The sequence below is a fragment of the Acyrthosiphon pisum genome, chromosome A1 (genome assembly GCF_005508785.2).
Source record: "Acyrthosiphon pisum isolate AL4f chromosome A1, pea_aphid_22Mar2018_4r6ur, whole genome shotgun sequence".
Classification (NCBI taxonomy): domain Eukaryota; kingdom Metazoa; phylum Arthropoda; class Insecta; order Hemiptera; family Aphididae; genus Acyrthosiphon; species Acyrthosiphon pisum.
In genome coordinates this window covers 65,342,279-65,370,027 of record NC_042494.1, presented here as the reverse complement: position 1 = coordinate 65,370,027, position 27,749 = coordinate 65,342,279, and the positions used below count along the sequence as shown (strand labels likewise).

Sequence of the window (27,749 nt, the reverse complement as noted above, 5' to 3'; positions counted from 1 at the left end):
GCGATCCGCAAGCGCGCGGCGTTTAAGTCACGCCCACTACTCATAGTCTGTGGCACTGCTCATTCAGCGCATCTGGCCGTTTCGGGAGCGTCGATTATTATTTCTTGAACGGTCGACCATGACGGATCGCGTCAATGTAAATTTCACACACGTAAACGCCGCGGTATTATTTTTAATATCCATGCGTATCCATTCGAACTTTTTTTTTTAAAAGCTGCTGCTTACCTAAATATATGTAGCAATATATATATAGTAAATATACGGTAAAAAATTATTGAGTAAAGTTATAATCATAATAAAACATAGGAACACAGATAATATTGCTATCCTTAAGTAGTCAAAATTTGATTTTTGTGCGATACCTACAGCCCAAAGGAGAGCGATTCTCCTAAAACATGTTTTTAGGTAGCAAAAATGTGTGTGTAGCGTCCTCTTAACTACACGATAATCTTAACCACATTGACTTTTTCGACCCACACTATTTGAGATACAGCTATGTAATCAATACTTAAAGTATTAAAAAAGTATTTTATATAGCCACATAGTTGTATAGAATACAATAACAATATGTACTATTGTGATACTCCTTAAATTCGTATAAAAATATATGACCGTGGTTTAAAAAAATGGAGGATATTATATTCTTCAACAAAATTTGGCACTTGGCTAAACAAAAGGGTTGCGCATATAATTTATTATTAATGAAAACTTATTTGAAAAAACTCTTATAGAAAAAGAGGTAATGCAACGCATAAATACATTATTGATATTAATATGCTCTAAAAACTAAACAGCCACAGGTACTATTGTCAAAATGTTTTGTATCCTACATAATATGAAAGAATATTATATTATTATATAATTTTCAGGACGGCGTAATAGGTATGCAATTTAGCTACATCGTATTGACAACAGCACAACAGATGGCTTTATATTAAATAAATATTAATATTATACCGGTAGTTGTTTGTTAAGAAGAATGTTCTATAATTTATAGGTTTGAGTTAGAGTTGTGGTAATTTATATCGTATTCGAAGTCGGGAAGATCCTCGTTGATATTATTTACGCTTAGAAATTACACAGAAATACATGACCGAAAGGTTATGATTGTATTTTACAAAGTTTGATGAATAACTCACGGTAGATGTATAGTAAATAAATTAACTCTACAATATAATAATAATAATAATAATAATAATAAAAATAATAAAAAAAAAGTATTTTACACAACTTTTAATGTTTTAATAATTAGGAAATAAGGCACCTAAGAATAAAATGTAATGGCCAAAGATCACAATGTAAGAGTAAAACCAGACGTTGACTGTTTATCCGAAGTTCTCGAAGTGGTGAATAAAGTATGGCAACTTTCTGCCCTTATTTACTTCTTCGCACGCCGTCATAACGCTCTTCGTCAGTGGTCTTGGTCCGCAACTGAACACTCCGATCTTGCTTACCTGTGATACGATTATTATTATTATAACATGTTATTTATATATTTATATGATTTTCATCACCATCGCCGCCATCGTGATTGATCGCAGCAAGAGATGAAATAAAGATACTTACGTAACTATGTTTCTTCTGAACAAATTTCAAAAATGACGACATGTCCGGTCTACCGAAATGATTTACCGCTTTCAACCCGGTAAACATGCTCATTTTGCTCAGTCGTTGAAAGTGGTTTTCACAAATGTACTATTTTAGGAACAACACAAAAACCATATGAATTCAATCTTAGCAAACGTTAGGTGTTGTGTAATTGCTGTGCAAGTGTTGTATATTATACGTACCAACATGGTAGTCCGCAAATCGAACTTATGGAAGAATTGAGTGATGAATATGTGTATTTCTAAAACATTAGTCACGTCTTTTTTCTCGACGTCACGCAGCACGTCAATGAACCATTCAAAGTGTTTGTGCGAAGGGCATATCCACAAAAAGTAGACCTAAAATAGATCAATCAACAAATAAAATACAATATTTTACATATCATCAGCCAAGTTAGGTGCTTATACTTTAATTAAAAAATGTTACGTACTTTTTTACAGGAAACTCCCGAGTAACGGTTGGTCGACGTACCGAATACCAAATCGTTTAGGATAGAAGCGTACGGAGTGATGCCTATACCTCCCCCAACCATGACTGCCACTTCAAACTTGTACCAGTCTTGATTTCCACCTCCAAACGGTCCTTCTAGACGTATCTGCACACAAGACAAAAATGTTAAAAATAAATGTTTCCATTTGACAATGTCTGTTGAACCGAATTATTGTGAGTAAAAATATTGTAATATATAATGCCGGGGCGTCACCTTTGGCTGATGGAATTCTGGATTGATATTGCTTGGATCGAAAAAATTTCTCAACTTCCACGTCCAATGCCCTTGCGCCTTGATGTGACAGGACAAGAAGTTTTCATGTGGAGCCGAAGTCAGCGTGAATGAATGGTATTCCGTAGACTTCAGAGCAGTACAATTCAAACGTATCCATTGGCCGGACAGATATTTAAAGTTCGGTGGGCGGTAGAATTTTACTTTGAGTACGTCGGATGGTAGAAGTTCAGTTTCTAGTATGTCCAAGGCCATATATTTAGTCCTCAGACTCACCACCTTATCCAAAATGAATATAATTCCAGGACCGATGAAGTATTTCCAAAATTTCGGTGGCCCGGTTATCCTGGCTAACCCATGTAATAACATGAGTACATACATTGCCACGTACAGGCAGTGAGTGGACCAGAAGTACGTGTACGCTTTTTTCCGTATGATGGGATGCGCAAACGTAAATATGGTGATCATTATTACGAACAAGCACACTCCAGTAATTCCTGAAATTAAATAGGTAATAATATTTCTGATACAGATTTCGATACCACCGATGACTAACAAACTATTCTTGTGCTCTCGTAGGTACCTGTAATTGTTTTAAAGAGCCAGAACGATATTCCTGGCTTATAGTCGGACGGAAAGTGTATTTCGGACGTCAAACAGTGAAGATTTTCTAATGGCTGGGTGGACACGTGATAGAAATTGATTATATGACCAACGGTGTGTATGATGGAAAAAAAGAATGCAGTGCAAGCGATCACTTTGTGGAATGGTATGTGAGAGTCCAGTGGTATATACTGCTGTATGGAGAAGTCTTTTAGCTTCGTCAGCAGATTTCTTGACATGGTGAGCAATAATAAACAATACCCGAACGACAAAGAGGCCGCAGATCCTCTTGTCAACGCTATGCCTACTCCCATTATGTGACGAAGATCGGTGTGTTCGGCCAAAAACGAATAATCTGTAAAATGGGTTCATGAATAGAATAATAACTTGGATGCGAAGTTATAGACAAAAAAAAAAAGTTTGAAAATTGTCGGAACATTTACATATAAATTGGTGAACAAACAATGCAATAGTGATGACATAGAAGACGAATAGATAAAATATGTTTTGTCTGTTTTCCTCTAAGTATGTAACAATGCAATCAATACGACTCTTGATTTTCCCTTTATCGTCGTGGAGAGATGGATCGACGTGAAAACTCGTCATTCTACAGTAAAAAAATAAATTAATAAAATATTCGGTGATTATATACTGGAAAAAAATCAAAAATGTTTTCATTATTATCTTTACCGTGCAACATTAGTCGACGTATCTAAGAAATTTTGTTTTGCACCTTTGCAATCCAATCCAATTGCGACAAAATCACCTTTGTATTCTTTCATCATGAGTTTAAAGTCTGCATACGTCATGAAATCTTTATTAGATAATCCCACATTCTAAGGTAATCAAGTTTAATAGATTATTTTAGATTTGTAAAAAACCGTAACTATTATTGTTATATCAGTACTTGGAACATTCCATCAATTAACTCGGTGACGTGAGCATCCGATAAACTAGTGGTCCGGGCGATCTCAACCAGGGATCTTAACATTTCGGAGAATTCTCCTTTGTCAATGACTCCATTCCGATCGTTATCGCACATATCGAATATAATTCGAAGTTTGTCTTCAGTTTTACCTCGTGAAAAAAGAACAACTGTGTCCAAGAACTCCTATATGATCAAAATATTCGACTGTTAATAATTACGAAATTCATGTGTGTAATTTGTATGCAGTTAATAAGGAAAATAGTAAATATCTGAAACACTGATGGTTATTTTTTTTATATACGAAATAGAGTGTAATGTGTATAGCTTAATTTTTAATGAAATTCTGAAAATGTGAATGATTATTAAAAAAATGTACTAATAAGATGTCACTTTAACTGTACATTTCATGAAATAAATTAGTGACTCTTACAGTCTTATTCATCCAAGAGTGTTCATAATAATTAATTAGATCAAAAAAAAATTGCCTACCTACATGACTGAATGAAAAAAAAAATGATTGAAATTGATTAAATAATATCGTCCATTACATTGCGCATTTTTACTACGGGTATTTTATGTAGGTACTAGGTAGTTTAGTATAAAATTAAAATATGGTATTATTTACTAATTGACATGGCATGAATATTACGAGACAACAAGTTCAAACCTGGAACGATATTCTTCCGTCGCTGTCTTTATCTACGATGTTGAACATCATTCTGACGAATACCGCATCAGCTTTCATACCCAATGCAGACGCGAACTCGGCTTTTGATAATGAAGTTCTCATGACCACCTATGAAATCGTAAAAGTAAAATTCAGTTGTGATCAATGAACTGTTAACGTACATTGGTCATTGGCACGTTATAACAAGACATAATGAATATTGCATAGGACATCAGGTTAGTCATTATTGGTATAGTGTATACCTTATTACTTTACACCATAATATATTATTTACTTTGTTACGTATAGATTCCTGAATTGTACACTTTGTTCACGTTAAATGGACATACATTGAATATTTCTAATAATAACTATGTAGGTAAAATTATATAATGTAACAGCTGCCAAATTAAATCACATATACCGGTATAGACGACTGTCACAAAAATCAATAATTCAGTCTTTATGCGTGGTTTTAAGCACTTTAAACACATTTTTTGGTATTTCAGATAACTATATTAAAATACTAAGAAATGACTCACCAAATATTTTTTAATAAAATTAGATTTCAATATAAATTGTTTTTGTCATTTTAGCTTAATGCAATAATGTATTAACAGTGTATATGTATATACCTATCATCAACATTACAGAAATGTGTACACTGTACAACATGATTTGTACAATATATGCTTACCTTATATAAAAATAGAAGTCTTGTACACTCAAAAAAGTGTAAAATTTTGAAATTAAGTACTTAATTAAGGTACGTAATATAATAAAAAGAAATTTTATATTTACATCTCCATCTTCGTCACCTCTTCTTCGGTCACCTGGTCGAAGTCCGAACGTAAGCGCGTATGCTTCCCTGAAAAAGTGTTCTAGTCTTTTTTGTCTCCTCTCTCGCGTTTCGGCTTGGGCTAGCAGGAAGTCTCTAGGTGCCTGTAGAGTGACTAAGTGTTTTTTGTGCGAATTCAAAAATGCTTCGAACTTGTTGATGAACTTCCGCCTCTCGCCGACAGAGTCGAACTCGAGCACGAGATCGTGATCTTTTGGAACTCTAATCAAGACCAATGGACGTTTTTTTTTGCTACTGTCCACCTGTATACATTAAAATATTACATTATTGGCATTAGTCGGGCCCGGAACCAAAAGGTGCCGACTTGATTTTTCAAATTCCATTTTATTTCATTTTATACATATATGTTTAGTTATTAATTGTATACTTCAAAATGGCAAACAATCATTTAGGGACATAGTTAAAAGATTTACGAGAACTAAAAGGTTCTAAATCCACACAATTCATTAATTTATTATTTAATAATGATCTAATTATTAGTTCTTATTTCTTAATTATGTTGTTAAATTAATAGACACTATCTACATGATAAAATTGGAGCATCCTGCAAAAGGCTTCCGTTCATTGTTTGCTTATTTTTTAACGGCTCACGTCGAAAAAAGTTTTACAATCAGGTAAATTCCCAAACGGCTCCCGTAAAAACAGATAAATTTCCAAACAGCTGACAGTAAAAATGTTAACCTAACTTTTTGGTTTTTAGCTCAGTGCCCACGCTTATATACTCAAGGTGATGGTCATCATCTACCTATATCAAAATGAAAAATAGTTACGATTGATTTAGCACTCGACGTTACCTGTGATTCTTCGACAGTTATCGTATCACATTTGGCAAAATTCACGGATCTCAGTTTCTCTCCCTTTCGGTCTACTGTGTGCATTTCGGCTTGCGGGCCAAACCGCACCTTCACCAACCTTCTGTGGTTCGCATGCAGCCATTCTCTCACTGACATCTTCTCGACTATTATGCCGTTCGATTTATTTCCCGATTTCATTTCTTCTTGCTTCATCCTCAAATGTCTTTTGCGTTTGTTCTGGAGTTTAACGACACCGTATCCTGCCCCAGCGCAAATGAGTGGAACGACTCCCAAAAATATACAAACGTAAATGTATGCCAATTCGTTTCCCTGAAATTGGTATATAACAGTTTACATTTGTGAGAACTATAACAATTATTCCATAAACATACAATTTTTATACACTTTTTAGATGTTTACAATTAGGTAATGAATATAACACAATGGGATTAATAATTCTCGATTAAAATATATTTCTTCGATAAATGGAAATTAAAATAATGTTATTCATACCTATACTATAGTAATATTACTAAAATCAGGTAATATTATACAATACAATGTATCCTCAATTTTCATCAAGACTTGTTTTGTAATTAAAAACGCACAAATATAAATCCGCATTTAACACATTTTACATATTAGTAAATATTGATTACTTGTATAATATACAATGTATTTAAGTTGTAGGTTAGTTTATTTTGTTATTTATCATGCAATATATCAGAATAATTTATAAGACTTGCTATTAGACGTCACGTTATTAAAAAAAACAGCTCAATTACAGTAGTTGAACATTTCAGTATAATTAACATTTGACATTACCTCGAAATAGTCAAATCCTTTTAGATACGAACACGGTTCTAATGTGGACGGTTCTATTTGACCTGGCTGCGGACATGGATCTCCTTCGTTCCAGAAGAAGACTTCCCGCTGTATCGTGTCCGGTTCTATATCAGTGCTGTTTACTATTACGTCCCACAGAGTCACTGAACGTACCCATTCAAGCTCCTCGTCCGTAAACATACTGCGAAAACAATAGTTCAGTATGTTTTATAAAACGTTTCCGCTCACTAAAAACGGGCGTAAGACTCACTCGTTTTTATCGTTCTCAAACCAGAATCTATCAGCTTCTCTGATTCGGACAAACTGGTCCAAGATTATTGCGGTGAACAATTCACCGGGACCGTCTTTCGACTCTAACATGCCCCCGATGTACAAATCCACATTGTCTACGCTACCGTAAGCTTTTAACAATTTATCTGCCAAATCGGGATGGCGCCGGAACAGCTCCTCGTTGATGTCTTCGAACTTTTCGACTCGGGGTAGTTCAAAATATGTTCTGATCTAGGAAACGCCACCATAATCAATATTACCAATTTTTATATCGCAACATCTAGCAGGTGCGGTTCTCTCTCTCTCTCTCTTTCGCCAACACTACCGTATTGTAATCTGCTAGCCCGTTGTCCCGGCCTCGCATTATGTTGAGTGCGCCCAGATCTCTCCGAGAAAATTCATTGGGCCCAAATAGCTTATCACGGACGTCCGAACAGAGTACCGCGTCTTCCCGTTCAGCCAGCTGCGAAGCCATGCCCAACATGAACTCTTCAACACTACTATCAGACATCACATCCTGCATATTTCAAACGTTATATTAGTTATTACAGACCGATTCATTTTATAGTTATAAGTTATGGGAGCGTAGGTAGTTGTTTTCACGCGTGGAGTCATCGGTTTGTTATTTACATTACACGTTTATAATATAGATACTAACACTGGAATCCCACCAATAAGCGCACAGTCTCAGAGCCGGATTCCCCATAGCAGTTTTCCGATAATTGCATTTTCCGTCTCTCCGATATATGCCAGGTGGAATCATCGTGTGCCCAAACCGGAAGGCTGACGATTGGAACACGTGGCTGATACCGGGGTGTACGTCCAGCTTGTAGCCCGTGTACTCTGGTAATTCTGTCCCCAAGAACGCAGGAATGTATTCATAAGCAATGATGTTCTGAAAAACGAAGGTAAATAATATATATAAAACTATATAAAACAATAAATATTCAGTAATTCGGTGATAAACTTATAATTTTATAGATAATGATTTGCGTACTGCTGCGTAGTACATACCTGCAAAGTAGCCACCACGAACCGCCTAGCTCTCTGAAATACTTCTTCGTCGGACCAGTCCGGGTGTTCGAGCTGCACTCTATCGGCGAGCACGTTGTGCCATTTGAACAACAATATACCAAACGACAACAAAGCCGGGTTTTGATTACTCCTTGGATCTCCCAATACTATACACATATACACGCGATCGGTTTAGGATAGATTATAATTGAATGCCATTTACAAGAACATAATATGAGTATTACGATTTACGATGTATAATAATATAGTATATGGGTTAAATGTCAATATTATCGATGGATAATTATGAGTCACTTACGGAAAAGTCTCTCGGGACTAAGCGTCCGCAGAATATTGGGTACAGGATTATTAAATAAAGGAACACGCATCGTGTTCCTCACCGGAAATCCATTAGTGGGTTCGCTGAGAAGCGTACCGTTTTTAAAAGATCTCATGGCGTTTATCCACGCTTCACTAGTACTATAGATAAAACTTCCATCAATCCAACTGGTGACCCGGTTTATCTGAAATGTATGGTTTTGTTGTAATATAAATTAAATTAATTTATATAAGTAGGTACATAGAGTGTAAAATATTACACGTGTATGACTCTGTGGTTACCTGTTGTCTCGGCGTGTTTGGACTTTGACCGGTGTTCCGGTCATAACCCGCTCTGTGGAACGGTATCGATTTACCGCCTTCGCACTCGTGGTCGTACATCTCGTCACACTTTTCGATTTCAATTGGATGTACTTTTATCGGACAGCCACTTTCGCTGCCCATTACGATTTCGGAACTCACGACTTGACCTGTGCCGATTATCAACATGATAAACAATTAATTTTTATGAAATTGTTATCGTTTCCGGCATTTGTTTTATAGTCTTGTATTATGCGTACCGAAAAACGCTAAGATCGCAGTCCTGTTCTTCAGTGACGACAGACCTTCTGATCCTTTCATGAACAACGAGCTTAATTTTCTAGGGCTTGGTCGGTCTTGGCCGGACATCATGTATACACCGTCGGAGTAACTGGCAGGTGTTTTCCTGGTCATGTGACTATCTGTTGACATAACAACAGATAAAAAACGATAAGTAAAGTTTTTGACAAAGGTAGGCAAGTTAATTAAAAATATATTTGGTTTAATTAAGTACCTAGATTCAACGTCAATAAAATTAAGCTGGAATTTATACTTTATAAACAAAATATTTAACTTCAAAAGCTTAAAGTTAATACAGAGAATAAAAGTTACTTGACTTAGTTGAGTTCATCTTAATTACCTTCGGGTCACACATATAATGCTTGTGCAACTTTTAATTTTTAGATTCTGAGTGGAACGATGAATGTATTGATTTTACAATGATGTGTGTTTTTTTTTTTTTTTTATTTTTTTTTTTTTTGGGTCTGTGTACACGATAGGTAGTCGAAATAATGCTACAATTTTCAACTTCAGTATCTTGTTCGATCAGAAAGTGAATATCGTTGGTGCATTGGGGAGGTCAAAATTTAAATTTCCCAGTAGTTTTCAAAAGCGCCAGGAAAAACAAAAGAAAAATTAAGGAAAAACGGGAATTTTTACGCAAAATTTGTTTTCGAGAAAATCGATTTTGGTTTTTGGTGTAACATTAAAACAAATGACCGTAGATACATGAAATTTTCAATAGTTGTTGAAATTTCCATTTTCTATACACGATAAAATTTTCAAAATATTTTGATTTATTTTGAACTGTTTAGAGACATTTTCATTTTCCAATTTTTTTAGTTTTTTTTCTAAAAATATCAATACAATTTTATTTGTTGGATAAAAAAGCTTGAAAATTTAATAAAAGGCTCCTAGTATATTGTTTCAAAGGCAGATGAAAAATATTAAAAATCGTTAGTCACAGTTTTTTTTTTATAAGCATTTAAAATTCAAAAAATGACAAAATATGGAAAAATCGCGAAAATTTGCAAATTATTTCGAGTTAGAAATTCATAAAAATTTTTCTTTTTAAATCTAAGATATGAAAATGTAATACAAGATTCCTTATAAGATTTCCTACATTTATCAAAAAAAAAAAATGTCTATAAGAAAGCCAAATTAAATTTTTATGATCGTTTGAAATTCTAATTTTTATAACATTTGATATTCACTCGATTTCTCATGTGACGATTTTCTTATTTTATTGTAATTAAAAAACAAATGATTGTAGATACTTAAAAATTTCACTGAATGTTTATATTAGCATTTTCTATATTCGATAAAATTTTGAAAATAATTTGACTCTTTTTGAGTTATTTACGGACATGGTCAGTTTTCAGTTTTTTAGTTTTTTTTCTATGAATATCAATTAAGTTTTATTTGTTGGGCTAAAAAGTGTAAACATTTAATACAAGGCTCTTAATATATTGTTACAATAGCAGTTGAAAAGTATTAAAAATACATAGGCACAATTTTTTTTTTATAAGCATTTAAAGATCGAATTTTGACAAAATTTATCAAATTTTAATTTGAATAATTGTTTTGTAGTTAAAAATTTATAAGATGTTCAACTTTTGTATCTAAGAATTGAAAATTTAAAACAAGATTCCACGTAAGTAATTAATTCTGTTACCAAAAAATCTATAAAATACATTTACACAGTTTATTTTTATAGTAATTTTAAGTTCAAATTTGGACGAAATTACATATTAAAAACCTGGAATAACTATTTTAGTTATTTTGTTGTGATTGTATAATATTATTCTTGGGTATACTTGAAACTTCTAAAGTATACTATTATATATTTATGATAGTATCACGGTTTGTTGTTGATGTATAACGCGTTATAAGTACCTAATAGATATTATGATATGATTAATTTGGAATTTATTATACGTACCTATTATAGGTCAATTGTTTTTAAATACTATAGACTATATTAATATAATATTATGTCTTATACCTAGACTGACATACCGTCTCCGCTCAGAATCGTTTTTCTTTTACAATGACATTATATCATTGAATTCAAATTTAATACCATCCATTATACAGTGACCCACTTGTAACCTACTGTACAGCAGAGCGAAAGCCACTTACCCACCTTTTTTTTTTAGATAAAAATTAAATATTTTGTTAAGAATGTAATTACTTTTTATAGTGCACATTAGCTGTAGTTGTTTAGGTAATTACGCATTTCAGCATTTGTGTCAGCTAAATTATTAAATAAAGACATTTTTATTTGTTTATTTATAACTAATGTATATAGATAGAGAGTTTCTACGAATTGAACAAAAACATAATTAATTAGGTAGTTAGATATAACTATACAGTTGTAACTTATAAGTTATGATGTATACGTAGATATACTATATATATAGGTAGTTATGTTTAAACATTAAACATGATAAAAATTAAAAACCAAACGTATTATTTTTCAATTCAATTAGAATGGTGCTATATTAGATTCTAATGAAGTCATTATGTAATTAGAAAATTGACTAATTGCTATAATTTGTTGAGTTAGAATGTTTTAAAAAAATAACCGTTTAACTAGTTAATGCCCAACTTTGGTTTTTGGACATATTTTTGTGTAAAAAAATCATCATCAGGTATATTGTAATGAATTATCATTAATGTTTGTAAAAGGTAAACACTCTAGTTCTCGACTTTACCGAGGCCGTTCTATTCATAAATTCGACTGTACGACGAAGGCGTGGCAAATCAACCGACCATTGTTTGCTTGAGTTGAATAATGTAACTGTTGCGACAAAAGAATGCGCGCAAATGACAAGAGAGATCCAGTTCAAGTGCCAGTTTTAACCTTATGCCTTATTCGATCATTGGGTTTATGATCGTAGTTTTAAAAGCAATAGTATAATAATTGTGCAATTAAAGCATTCGGAGTGTATCATATAAACATTATGGAAAGTAATTTATCAATTAAACTTATCTTTCCTAATGTATGCGACTCTTTGACACACATACATATATATTACATACAATTCAACCATAAGATATAGTCTTGTTTTTTTTCGGGCATTTCAGCCGGCTCATTATGAGTTACTATAGTCGAGTTGTTTATTATAATGCTTATTACTACACATGGTTTAAGTATATTATGTAAATTTAAACTCAATTTTTTTCTTTTAGTACAATTTATATTTTTATGTTTTTGAAAGTGTTTTGCACACAACTATATATATAAGGCATAGTACAGGCATCTGCACAGTTAAATGTATAATAGGAAGGTACTTTGAATGAATTCATGTCAACTCGTTTTACAGGCATGGAGGCCAAACCATCATCACGATCTCACAACTAATTTATAAGCGAAATAATAAGAAAAAAAAAACGAGAAAATAATATCATCCATTTGTTTTGTTGTTTAGGTGCGTTTGTGAATTGAGCACGATTATTTATTGTCCATTTTCCACATTATAACGTTACATCATTCCGAGGAAATGTGATTCAATGGAATTTATTTACTCATATATTATATACGACATAAAGTTTATTTATACACAACACACTGAGTGTGAATCACGTGCTGGATATAGAAAAAATAAATATTTAGGGTAAAAGTATGGTTGCCTTGAGGAAATATTTTTGGGCGCGTAATGCCAGAAGCACGAATCCGTCCTTGAGCCCCGAGCAGCTTAGTACGTGTGCGGTGTGATATAAAAAAAACTTAAGAAAAATATTAAATAACTACATAATATAAACGCCATTACTCAAACACACCAATTCAATTTTTTCTTTTACATTAAAACGACGTACCAATGAAAATATAACGATTTGTAAAAAAAAAAAATTACGTTTTGTGTGTATATATATTATAATAATATCACGCGATCAAGCGCGTGACACTGACGAAACTCGGTAGATTCGAGGCAAGGTCACTCGCGAAAAATTGTAAAACAACATAATATATTATATTTACTGTGGTATTCGGGAACAGCAACAATATAATATTATACAGCAAAACGTTATATCATATATATATTTATACATTATTGTTGGTGGGTTGAATTTTTCGAAAGGACAATATTTTACGAAACGCGCACGCTCCACGATAGCGAATATTAAGTACAGAGGACGATGACCGACTATACGTGTGAAAAACACGTTTCTCGGTGCGGGGTGTTGTGATTCTAGTATAACAATATTATAAATAAACAGTCGAGCGAGGCCAACGCGACTTACGCAGAGTTCGAGGCACGAGGCCGATTTTTATTTTTTGACTTGGCCGCGGGCGCCGGTCTAGAGGAGATTTTAAAAAGATTCACGTTCAGGCGGTGACTTTGTTGTCCGCCCAGCATCTATGTGGCTGACGATATATTATGTGACGTATGTGCCGTGGTTGTGAATTTGTGATACCGGTATACCAAAGCTCCGGATAAACATGTGTCATGTATACTTATATATTATATATTATTGCTGCAGTTTAAACCGGTGGCGTCAGTTAAGCAAAATTAGCTCGACGACCGGTGCCGATAGCGTATTTGCGAACCCTTATAAGTTATAACTGGGCTGGGGTAGGTACACTATTAAATATTCGTGTAGCAAGCACTTCTAAACTTTTTTTTAACCGCTTTTGACTACCCAGTGTGTATACCTATTAATCAACTCAATATTAATTATTCATTAATCATTATATATGAAATGTAAATGAGTTGGTTTAATAATTCAGTTGTTTATAAATATAAGGTTTGTATATTTAATATTTTAATGAAAGGATTTAATCTATATTTTTCAATAATAAGAGGGATACCCCCTCCTCAATTCAAGCATTGCAGTATATTCAACCTAATAAAAGGCTACAAATTAAAAACGTTAACACTTAAAAATGTTTGTCTTTTAATTTTCATCAAACAGAATCAATATTGATAAATTTACATTTATATTCAAGTGTTTGAACAATGTGTGTATCACGGTAGAAGAATATTCTCCCAGCCGTAGTTAAAATTATTATTAATATATTATTTATAACCGCATTTTAATAGTACAATATAATAATGTATAATACCTATATATATATTATATTATTGTTATACTACTTATATATTATATATAATTTTATATAGCTAGTATAACAAAACAATCATTATCCGGAACGTTGAAAATATTTTTCATCATACAATTTTAACTTTTTACGCATAGATTAGGCATAAGAGCGTTTTTAGATGGTGTAAAAGGCCAAAAAACAAAAACAAAATAGGGGTGTTAATGTACAACCCTACCCCTTCCCAAAAATGGTGACTGACGTTGAACTGTCATCGTTAACAAGACCCTTGGAGGTTCCTATATTATATACATCAAGTTTTTATCAAAAACCACCTATATAATATCGACGGACGACGGTGATAATAAAAGCGCTTTTCATAGATTATTCTACTAATTTATCAGGAAATGTCGATAGCAAAAAGTCGGTTTTGAATTTTTTATTGGTGCGCTGTTTTCAACAAAACACCTACGACCTATATACATTATACTTATTGCCATTGATTATAATTACTATAGTATTCATAATCAATGCTACTACCTACCTATAGTTTATATTTATATTATAATATATTAATATGTATATGTGTGCGTGAGCTGCTGCTAATTATTATCTATATAATTACACATAACATTGCATTAGCGTTATTATAAGATTCAAAAAACATTAATTCTTTTCAAAATTATTAGCGTTTGTATCAGTTGAGTTAATTTAATTTATTAATCACACAGCACATCAAAATGTCTCTGAGGTAAGTATACCTATATTTTACCGTGTCGCATGACGCATATTACTATGATATAATATTATACAGTAGACAAGCATCGATGTCGCCTGTTTCTTGTAGTTAGCTGTTATTTCTATACTATTCCCGAACGTCAAAATAGATTATTGATTTTGATAAAATGTCTACGTTACCACTTATCATAATTTATTATGCGTAAGTACCTACCTATATATACATACATCGCTATCGTAGGTAGGTATTTTACGATTTGTGTCTTTCAACAGCCCCGTTTCGTACCAGCAGTGGCGACGGCGTACGATGATTTATATTTCCTGATATCAAAATGTTATTACTTTTGTAATATACAAATATTATGTGTATGAAATGCGTTATAGCAAATATGCAAAATGATTTATAATATTTACACGCGTATTTGTACACACATATCGCAGCTGTATTTACGTATACCACGATTAATCAACTATACCTACCGTACACAACTTTGCTATTACAACCGCTTTAAACCATTCAAATAAAAAATAAAATAAATTAATAAATAAATAAATAAATTCATAAAAATATTATTTCGTCACTGCTGTAACGAAGCTGTGATCTGATTTTCCCACGGACAAATCCAAAATAAATCAAATTCAATATTATTGGTTGCATTGCGTACTACATTAATATAATATATTTTTTGTTTGTTTAAATATACATCCCTCATCGTTTTTGGTGCTCCTAAATTTATTTTTAGTAACTTAAGGGCTCTGCATTACGTCGGGTCATATGGATAGTTCGCGCGGTATTAAAGAGCGACAAGTGGACATTTTGTTCTTACATAACCCATATTATATACCAATAACCTATTACTTTCCTAAATGTATTATGTGTGTATACCTATATATTTAAATAATATGTTACCTGCAGCAATGATAATAAGTACTCAGGAAAATAGGAAATAATGTATCGTTTATTACAATATTCCCGTAGTTTATTTGGAATTGTTATAATTATAATTTATAATCATAGCCTGGGAATCATGTAAATTGTCTCAGCTACCGTTGGCAGTATAGAACGTACCTATAGTAAGTTCTATGAACGTTACTATGCAATTTGTATTTTATTATAATCTTCGATACTTCGATGAGATAAAGTCGGGACTCAATTGGGTCGTCGCGTTCCGACGCCTATATGTATTCACGTATTGTAAAATTGTGAAAAATGACTAGTAAAAATGATACCAATCATTGAAAATAATATCAATATTCGTACACAAAACAGGCAATATAATTATTGTCTATAGTTATTATTGACAGTGTCTGTAATTATCATTATTGTCGGTATAATGACGTACGACCAGTAAAACTTGTGGCCCGCGAGGAATCAGGAATTATTCAGGATATGCGCGTTAAAGTCTCTATAATATACACAATATTTACATTATTACTGCTCACATGCATGATGTATAATATATAAATGAATCACCACAGTCAACGCGATGAATATAATATAAACTATGCGTACCTATTTGTAATGATTTTTTTTCCGTTTCCATTAAACACCTTCAACGTTATACATATAATATACGCGTCCATCGCGTGCTAATAATGTCCTATACTTTAAATATTACGAATTAAGATATGCCGTCACTCCCTCGTCTCTGCGTATATACATACCTACCTATTACATGCTTGACTGCTACGCCCGCTGTATTGTTGTACATATTATAAATATTAAATATAATAATACGTAATATATCATTATAAGTAGGTACACTCGGCATCGTGTTCTTATAGGTACTTGATACAATAATATAATTCGCCAATCGATGTGAATCTACTAGAGTCTTATATACTTATTAGCACGGCTATAATTGTCGAGCTATAACGACCGTGGCTAAATAGAAAAACATACATTTTGAATAATATCACAATGTATTATTATTTTTTTTTTGTCCATGAAGTTCCCGAATTCGAACAAGCACGTTAGCGTGTATAATATCGTACTCGATACAAACAGTTATACTGACGTGACGGGCTCTATCAAATACGTATGTTTATAATCTCCATGCTCGTTTACATGGGTATAATAACGTAAAAATACACACCGTCCGTGTTCGACCACATCATCACGATGACGTTACGTATAGACGGTGACGATATAATATATGGGTAGGTATTATAATGTTGGCGAGTGAAAAACCAGTAATCGTTTGCTGCTTGTTTTCATCGCGTGTCGTACATTTCTGTAGATTATAAACACAATCGCATGTGGCCATAATAGCCATAATATTATAATATGATGAGATTCGCGGGAACTATAATGTATTGGGACTCCGATAGTCCGATATATTCGGTGGCGTGGTGAACTTGAAATAATTGCTCAGAGCCAATAGTCTATATTACCACACACTCACTCAAAAAACTCGATAAAGGCATTTACTGTCTGCATATTTCTAACTATACCTGTCGTAGTAAATACTAAATTATTACCCATCATCCGCTCACACCAAATCTCAACAACTCAGAGGCTGCACCCTTTCGATTACCCCCTTCTCCGCGCCGATATAATATATATTATTGTACATGTACCATATGTACACATAGTCCAGATAAAGAACCTTTCTGTAACTCTATGTCAAATAAAAAATTGTGATTGATTCGTTATGAGTTATGACCGTTCAAAATATAGTTGAATATTGATATTTCGTACTTCAGTGAACAAAATAAAAATAAAATGCAATTTTGTAAAATAAAAATCCTCAGTTCACCAAAAATAATTTCATCGAACTCAGTTTACCAAGTTACGTCTACGTGTCACTAAAAGTGTTCACGTGTCATATAGATTTGCCATCCCTACGGGAATATCCAGTACCTATACTTAATATAAGAGAGCGGAATGTTCGTGGGGGCTCACAATTTAATGAGTTCTAATATTTATTTTTGTTCTATTAAGTCTATACTTTTTCATTATTTCTATCGTAATTATAATATATAGACGATATTGTTTCGTGTTGGAGCAGCTGCTGGTGTGCCCTGGACTCTTGAAGATTTATTTTATTATCGTTCTACGTTCATCTATATACTACCAAATACGATGGCAATGGTTTTCGTCTGCAGCAACTAGCAAGACATATGTAACCGTCTAGTTGTCGAAATAATACTATTATAACGACGATAACTATTTATTGAATATTATATATTATAACATTGTAAAAAAACGAAAATAATAATTAATATCCACATTCCACGCGGTACCTATATTATGTATACATAGAAATAGGATATTAATTTATATGTTCAATTTTATTGTATATTTAACGAAACGATGACCTTGCTTCAGATTCAAACAAGGAACAACTCGTCCTTGGCAAAAGCGCTAGCCAATAGTTGTCGATCGCTGTGGTTACTTCACGGATCCCGGCGACGTGAAAATCCGCCTACATATACCTGTTCAATAGTATGCGTGTATTATGTAAATGTGATTAAATGTTGTCTTATAATAATTCGTCAGATTTGATCGTGTCAGTTAATACAAAAAAAAATTATCTTCTAAATTATGACGTGGCCGCCCTTATATTATAGATATATATTTATTTTTAATCGAAGACCATAAGATCATTTACGTACAGGACAAGAGGTTATTATATAATGGTTTATATCTAATAGTTTTCTGTAATACATTATTACAATATTATGTTATATTGCAGAATCTCAATCTCGCAGTGTTTGTCGGGGTGATCGCCACTTTTATTATTTTATATAATATTATTCTATACAATATTTATTTTTATCGAATCATTAGAACATAATATATTAACGGCTGTCGCCTCCTACGTTGTAGTCGGTCGGCCCTCCCAATCACTAGATTTCATGACTATAGCTCCGTCGTCTAGCTTATGATGGGGAACTCTTGCGAAATGTAATTTTGTTTTATATATTTCTATTTTTCACATCGATCAGTTTGGCATAATTAAACTTAGCGGTGAAGAATGAATGGAAAAAAAAATTCACCGTCCCTGGTGGGCGACGAAATCTGTTTTTGGACTGGCACACGCGAATATTATAAGAACAGTACAAATAGCACAATGGATGCTATCTGCTGCAACTATCGTTTGTTGAAAATAATTGACTAGGTAACCAGCGGGTGGTGGAAAATTGACGATCTGCAATTAGGTGGGTATTGACTAGTTAAAAAGTTTAAGATATGTTAGTAATTAATTTTTTTTTTAACTTTGCTAATTATAGTTAAATAATCCATTGTAACAACTTAGGTTTTTCCAGTTAGTTTGAAAGTTAATATGTTAAGTTAAAATCATGTAAATCATATTTATATACATAATTATAACTGTACGTACCTAGTACTACTTATTAAGTTATTTTTTTGTTTAATCACCCGACACTGTATTGGTACACATATAAGTACAATGATTTTAAATGGGTGTATAATAATAATTTTTCCTCGATTTTATTTTAGTTCAAAGTTCAATAGTTGGAAACAAAATAACTATAGTAAGGTCTTGATCTAAAAAGACATTAGTAATTAGGATATAAAACAGTTGGTTTTAATGTGCTTTCATTGTTAAATGAGTTTTATAATTTTATGATTTTAAATTGTTTCACAATTTTTTTTAGCGTTAAGTCATATTTATAACTTATAAGGCTACCTATGTTACCAAATCTATTTGGTAATTATGTTACGAAATAATGAAAAATAATGATTCAAGTACTTAATCACAACATTATAAACATGTTTGTGGCCTGTAAAAAGGTTTGAAAAAAACTACATTATGGAAACCAATTTTACAGTTATGTTTAAAACTTCGAACTAAAGAAAAATGAATAAACCAACAACGACCATAGAACGTTTCACATATTATGCATGTTTTCGATGCGTGGTTTTATTGATAAATAAAACATGCAACATAAAATATAATCAAAACGGTCAGAACTCAAAAGAATAATTTGTATTTTTATTACTTAAATCTAGTATTATGTTTACTATGATAAAAATAGGTACCTACATAATATTAGGCCGTATGTAGTTACAAATAAAAACAAATATTTACTTACGTTTATTTCTAAATTTGTTATGTCTTCGTATGATTACAGTATTGTAATACCTACTAAATCGATCGATACACACGCGATTGTCAACTAAAATTAATATTTATAAGTTCTATGGAATGATTGGATCGAGTGCAATTCGAAAATTATCTGTTTTTTTTTAAACCCTATTGGGATTCTAATATTATGTTGGTTTAGTGCGCAGTTCGAAAATTCCTACCTAACTATACATAATATAATTTTGTATAATATGGTTTTATAATATGGTGTAAATTTACTTCACACATTAGGTTCACATTTTTTTTTTTTACCTCGGCGATATCTGTTTGGCTGCATAATATATACTATACAGCCACATTATAGGTAACGCAATCAACCAAACACCAATAAGTATATAATATGTAATCTATTAGACATTTTTATCGACATTATTTACATTATTTTTTATATATTATACGCAAGTTAGATTTTGACGAGTGCATCCCGAATTTACCCTTATATTTTGTCCCGAGTGTGTCCAAAATATCGAACCCAAGCGCGTCCTGAGAAAAAAGATTACTATACCTATTAATAATTAATAACTATAATACTTTTTCATATCCCTAATATTGTATTTTTATGAAGAAAAAAAGAAGAAAAAAAGAGAATATACATGAATACAAAATACGATCATAGTGTTCTCAAGCTTTCTCAAAAAAATTTAAAAATCGGATATAATTCTCGGTGTTGATTTTGTGTTCTGTGATTATTTGGCACCATAATTTGTTTGATTAATTTCTATCTGTTGCGATTTATTCTTTTGCGATTATAATTTATATGCAGCTATAGTAAGTATGCACATTGCACACACATACAGTTATATTATACATTTGAATAACGTTCACGGTACTGTAATCATTGTTATTATCTGTGGTGTTGTTGTCTGGTAAGTAGATCGTTGTTGTACACCACATGTAAAGTTCGGCTTACGAGTTATAAGCCAAATTGATTCATTTAAATATACCTAATAGGGGCACGAGAATTTTACGAGCGCGCAATTAGATATGTGAGATATTTACTCGATAGCGGGACTCAGCTGGTAATCATTGCAAATTCGCATCGTAGGTAGGTACTCGTATATTATATTATGCAGGTATGGACTGTAAGTATATAGGTACATATGTATACAATATAATACTAAGTACTAACACAATATATACAAACCTCATTCCTCATCAAACTATGCGAATATATTATTGTGCGTGTGAAATTACCGTAATCGCAATATAGCATGAATAATTTTTCTATCGTAAATAGGAAGAGTGTACGGTGCATAATATGTAAAGAAGTAGGTTACCGCACTTATAATTATACAGTGTGTAACAGAAATATCAGAAAAAAAAATTATGCTAGTATGATAAAAATTGTGAATATTATATGGGTGATAAATAATCTAAGAAATATATTCATGTCAGGAAATCCCCAAAAATAATATTTTGAATAAAGTTAAACTAGGTAATTTAAAACTAATTTACTCCAACATAATATTGATATTTTAAAAAATTTAAAAAAAAGGTCCTTGACTTAGATAAATGTTTTTGACATCAAAATTGTTCTGACAATCAGATTTACAAATAGAATATTTTGAAATTTTTATTTTCAGTTTCAAGAAATAATTATAATGAAAAAAATGTAAAGATACTAACGCAAGTGTTAATAAATTATATAAAAGAATAAAATGTAAAATATTGATTATAACAAAAGTTATTGCATTATTCAGTTCTTTCTTTTATACCCTGTATACTTTTATAAATAGGTAGTGTATATAATAGGCGATGCTAATATTGTGAGAAAAGTGTGGAAGAGAAAGAGAGAGATAGAGAGAATCTCTTATTGCACCTAGCACACAGACTGTGAAATAATATCATTACGATTTCGTCCATCTCAAGTCCGTGACATTGACATGTACCGAACGGCAGCAACTTCAACCGTCGACCACAGAGACGTAATCAATCAGCATCATTACGATGGTCACGTTATTACGACGGGGAAACCGCGAATACTGCGCACGTAATTCAGAAGGAAACGACGAAGGGGCAACAAGACGATGACGACGATACGACTAATGGACAAAAATACAGCCACCGATGGCATAACTGTAAGCTGTCTACTTTTGAAGGTAAAATATTTATTAATTTTTTTAAACTTACTGCAAATATGACTGCGCGAAATCAAAATTGGGAATATGACGAAAAAACACTAATCTATTTAGGTAGTAGAGGTTAAGCCTAATATCAGAATGTTTTTAAAGGCTGGACATTAGGAGTGGTCCACGTTTAGTGGATAAATGGTAATCTTATGCGAAATGTCCTGACCAACCCCCCCCCCTCCCCCCCAAAAGCAACCAAATTGAAAGACCTCACCAGCGGTGGTTTAGATAGGGTGAAGAAGGATATCTTGGATATATCGATGAGTCAATATACAGAAATAGATGGAGAAGTTTGGTAGAAGCATGCAAAAGGCGTGTATAGCACCAACAATAAACGAAAATAATATAATATGACTGCGTAGGATTAGGGAGTTTTGCTCATTTCCTGCGTCGTGGTTACAATGTTGCAATGTAGGTACTAGGTGTATATATTATACCTTAAGGTGTACATACAAATGTGTGATGATAATAAAAAACAAATAAACCTACAAGAAATTACAAAATATATCTATAATAATATATAATATTATATACTTATTAGGTAAACTTATATTATATAATTTGCATTGTAACCTTCGTTCGATTAAAAATACGGCATATTTTATTGGACGTCGTTGGCGGCGATATATTATTATTAATGAATAATGACTATTGCAGTATCATCTAGATCGTGAAGACATAGATTGTAACAATAACATTTATGCTGAATATACATATACATATATTATATTATATTATATTATTATCATTATAATAAAATATTATAGTAATACGACGGATGTCAATCAACGAAAAACGACCAGACGGCGGCATGACCATATTTTATAAATTATAATAGTTCCACTAAACAATGGTGAACGACGTTGAAACTTCGATAGTCCTCTGACATTCATCGAATCGCTAGGATCTACTATATAAACCTACCTATACTTATAGGTATATAATAATATAATATAATGGAATAAAATATAAGCTTTAACATACCGATCGAACCCCATTGCGGATGCGCCAGATTGTTGAACCATCCGTCAAACCTCTGTTTCTCCGTGAAGCTGAATTGTTTTTCTGAAAAACAAAAAAAAGACGTCAGCATAATATATCGGCGGTATCCATCGTAGTTAACCTATAGTAGTAATATTGTATTAGTAGTTGGTGCGGTACTTATTAATGTTTTGCAATATAAAATTTGAAAACTGTGAGCGAATAAACACCGCATACTCATGTGGCGAAACGGTTGGTATATATATATATATATTTAGCAGTGGCCTTAATGAGCCGAACACAACGCCCATGTCTTTATTAAAAAAAATAAAATATAATAGTAAATACTCGGAATTATGACAACGGCCGCGGCGGTCGGTGGTTGTTAAGTAACGGGTCTTTAGGCGCGATATGAAGTAATTTCTTCGGCGGTTCTCAGTCTCCGCACACACATACAAAGGAAATCGTCACGACTATCGTTTGATGATACACGATGAGATCGTGAAAATTTCCAGTGATCTGCGTCGGGCGTACTATATATACCTGTACAAACACACGGTATTCACCGTGTATTAAACTAAATTTTTTGTATACCTACGGAAATTTTTATTTTTCACCAATTGCTTAGTTAATTCCTTTAAAAAAAAAAAGAAAAGATATTTTAGCCCTCCAATATTATGGCTTAACAATTATTAACACTCATTCCATAAATAATCGTATTAACTGTGGCGTATGTATAAGGTTAAAGCCTTAATTATTGAGGCGGTCTAAGCAGTGTATACAATTGTTGATGCAGTCACGCAGTGCACCGGTCTGTATATTATGGTAGGATGAGTGGTTTGTTGAACATTTTCTAAATGTATAATTTTTAATTTCAATCAAGTAATCAATATGATAATCGTGGTTTAATTTATTCATTCAGTTATCATCAGTTATTTTTGTTCACTGAAGGGGTGGCGTGGGTGGGTGTTTATATATGTCTTGCACCACTACATGACACTTTCAAACCACTTCTATAGCCAGTAAATATGCAAGGTATACCTACACTTATTTTTAACAATAAATAGTAAAATATACCCTTTCATGATAAAATGTGAATTTATTAGTATCATATAAATCAATATATATTAGTATATAATATTATAGGTACACTAATACTCGTAAATCATAATATGTAATTATCTATAATATTTCAATAGTCATGGCATTTTACAGTTATTAATTTTATTTCTGTCCACAGTGTCCACTGTTGTTTGAATTCAATATTACGATAACGAAATTTTCCGCTCTTATTTAATAGCGGAATTCGAATAATAACAATAATATTATAGGTACACTCTTGATGGTTTCCGTTGACTTGTTAAGATAGTAATAATAATATCGTTGGTGTTCCGTGTTTAACAACAATAGAGTAATCAATCAACGGTATTATTACGTTCAGTATATAGAGTGATATAACATGTGTTATTCAGTTTTATTTATTGCAGTGCGATTACGCACACTAATATGGCAATACACACGCTCAATCCTTTTTTAGTTTTTATACTGAGAGCCTGTTTTAATTTTTTTACTATACATTATAGTCAAATTAATTATACCAACAAAATTAACTATATAGAATTGAATTATTTTAAAGGATTTTGTATGAATAATTAAATAGATAATATGTATTACTGCTTTGCCTGCAGGTATACGCCTATATAATACGATATTATATAATTAAATTGGACTATAAAATTACCCATTTTTCAGTGAAACAAATAGGTATTACTTCCTACATTTATTAAAAAAACAAAAACATGATTTATTTGTGGTTATCTGCTTAAATTTGCTATCAATTTACAGTGTTGTTGTACAGCCATAGCTATTGACTATATAGCTTCACATATTTCGTTTCAAAACAACCTCAGATCGGCAGTATTTAAGTCCTAAGACCATATACTATAATTCACTTCAGAAAAGAAATTATGGTTTGATGGCTAGTATATATAGTGCACTTGTTTTAATTAAATTGGATAAATCAACCAAAAAAAATTACAATGATAAAAATATTTTTAAAACAAGGACGCAAAGTTCACGAATTCTAAAATCACGGGTAAAACAATTGTTTTATACAATTTGAACGAATTACTTACAAAATCTGTGAGCACATTGAAGGCTGAAAAGTGGTTACATATATATGAAAGTATATGAGACACAAGCCACAGGCGTACATAAAAATGAATAGTTTTTCTAAAAGCCAATAAACTTTTCAATGTCACTTTTATATGAATCTGCAGTACGAGGGTAAAATGAATGAAGTAATATAACTTGTCCAATTCCACGACTGTCGACAATGATGGTTACAGTGGCATTAATACATAACAGATGAGGGATTACATGGAAAAATAATAATATTTATGAATAATAATTTTATTATACGGCGAGTTTATGCATTTTATAAATTATAAGAGACTTAAACGCAGTCGCCGGGTGCACTCGTTGTATCACCCAACGCGATGCGTGTTGCCGACCTCGCTTATGTGAATCGACTGCGACAAATACATAATAATATTATAGAGTTATAATTTATATTATGTATAAACATTTTATTAAACAAATGTAGCAGACAACGAATGTATTTCGGTCGGTGTATAATATAGACATAGAGTAGGTATACACGCACAATCATATAATATATTACCATATACAATGCGTAAACCGGGACGTGGAATCGTGACACTGACACAGCTCGACTTAAAATATTCCGACCGTTGCAACCTGCAGCGTACTTGGAACGCGGGTAATTAAAATCGCACGCAGTCTATGGTATATGCTATATTATATCGGAGTATATATACGATGGACGCGGTTGAAATGACGAGTATTATTTTTATTTTTTTGTATAAGGAGAAGCGGTTTTGATACGATTCGGATATATAGGTACACGCACACACACGCGGGTCACGTGTGTCTCGCAGATGTATATTATATAAGTCAAGGCAGCCTCTTCGACAGCGATGCTGGTCGCGCGGGTCGATGTATCGCATAAAGATTTAATATATTATTACTGCGACCGTATTATACATATAGGTATATTCATATTAAACTGCAGTAGACCCGTTTTCGTCTATATACGCGGCGCATAAACTATCTACAGTATAATATTCTCGTCACGATCGTACGGAATACATGATAAAAAAAAACCACAGTGGAATCATTAGAAACACAACACGTTTAACGGTGTCCGTCTATCGTGTCTTGCAGCGAAATTCCTATCGTCCCCCGCCTCGATGCAGCTGGATGACACATACAGGGCGATTCACCAAGCGTGCACACCTCCATTATATTTTTCTAATAATGAATTTATTCAAATTTTAATATTTGGAATTTTTGAGTGTACAAGTATACTTGAAGTTGGTATATTCAAATATTTAAATTTTTATACCATTTAAGAAGTGTCCTGTCGCAGTGGTACAAACTTTTTTTTCTGATGAAAAGAAATTCTAAAAATGTTGATGTATCCAAATCAAAATTCAAACCAGTAGTTTCTCTGTTGTTAATAGTATTATGTATATGTTATACTAAAAAATTATAGGACAATAGTCCTTAATAATGGACTTACAAAAATATAAAACAGATGTGATATTGCCTATTGGATCTAAAATACATATTTATAATAATCTATATATATTATTTATTTTACAAACCATAACATGTTGATGGATTAATATTAGCTCCTCAAGATTTCAAATCATCATAGCCTCTAACCTATCTTCCAAGCTCATTACCACATATATATACTATTCTTAATACCTTCATCCCAAGTGTTAAATAACTCAAAAACTACTTGTTGAAATTTCGATTTAGATATATCTAAATTTTCAAAAACTAAAGAGTGATTACAATTCACATGATAAAAAGTGTGATTTTCATTTGAAAATAAAAGTTTATATTGACACGATAGTACGATTCCTTAAATGGTATACAAATCTAAGTAATTAATTTAAAATACGATCCTTAATTATAATAATTTAAATAGTAATTATTATAAACAGAATTAAAATAAATTCGAATGAAAAAATCTGGATGAGCATAATGCTTTGTGGATCGCTCTGTACAATATTATGTATATTCATGATAATATTATGTTCATTATACTGTTATATTTTATACTTTTCACGGCCCACTCGTTATCTTTTCCACCAGCACAAACCTATATTATTATCGTCGTTCGCCGTCGTCATTGTCGTCGACTAAGTTCGCTGTGTAGCAGCGATTGCGTAAAGCTCGTTTGACACGGCTGCGGAATTTACACGCACGTGGTTCATGCTGTTTTCGTACATAATTAATACATGTAATATGCATGACACTGTGATATATATAATAATAATATGATATATAATTTAATGTGTACCTATTTAGCACGCGCGCGTAGGATGAATCACGCTCGCATTTGACGTGTTGTTGTATATGGAGCCGCATATAAATAGGAATGATAGTTGACGTTCGCTATTTTCTATATAATATTCT

The 27,749-nt window shown here is 32.3% G+C and overlaps 1 protein-coding gene across 1 annotated transcript; it reads right to left on the bottom strand.

The window, feature by feature from the left end:
• Positions 1-1,075: 1,075 nt before the first annotated feature.
• Positions 1,076-23,370, bottom strand: LOC100160850 (dual oxidase). Its single transcript, XM_016804794.2, has 21 exons — positions 23,241-23,370; positions 9,210-9,371; positions 8,932-9,119; positions 8,630-8,834; positions 8,311-8,477; positions 7,955-8,191; positions 7,622-7,813; positions 7,277-7,527; positions 7,006-7,207; positions 6,181-6,510; positions 5,329-5,628; positions 4,528-4,656; positions 3,840-4,043; positions 3,623-3,768; positions 3,376-3,539; positions 2,913-3,287; positions 2,312-2,826; positions 2,039-2,203; positions 1,791-1,946; positions 1,567-1,695; positions 1,076-1,454 (listed from the first exon to the last, which is right to left on the bottom strand). The coding sequence occupies exons 1-21, from the start codon at positions 23,347-23,349 to the stop codon at positions 1,326-1,328; spliced, it is 4,455 nt and encodes a 1,484-aa protein (XP_016660283.2). The 5' UTR covers positions 23,350-23,370; the 3' UTR covers positions 1,076-1,325.
• Positions 23,371-27,749: the final 4,379 nt, after the last annotated feature.

Bases quoted from the DNA above. Each gene is read 5' to 3' on its own strand.
- LOC100160850 (XM_016804794.2), bottom strand. From the start codon at position 23,349: ATGCTGACGTCTTTTTTTTGTTTTTCAGAAAAACAATTCAGCTTCACG. The intron at 7,208-7,276 runs GTGAGTCTTACG...TTGTTTTCGCAG, and splicing joins TTTGAGAACGATAAAAACGA to TATGTTTACGGACGAGGAGC. The intron at 3,288-3,375 runs GTAAATGTTCCG...CCCATTTTACAG, and splicing joins GTTTGTTCACCAATTTATAT to ATTATTCGTTTTTGGCCGAA.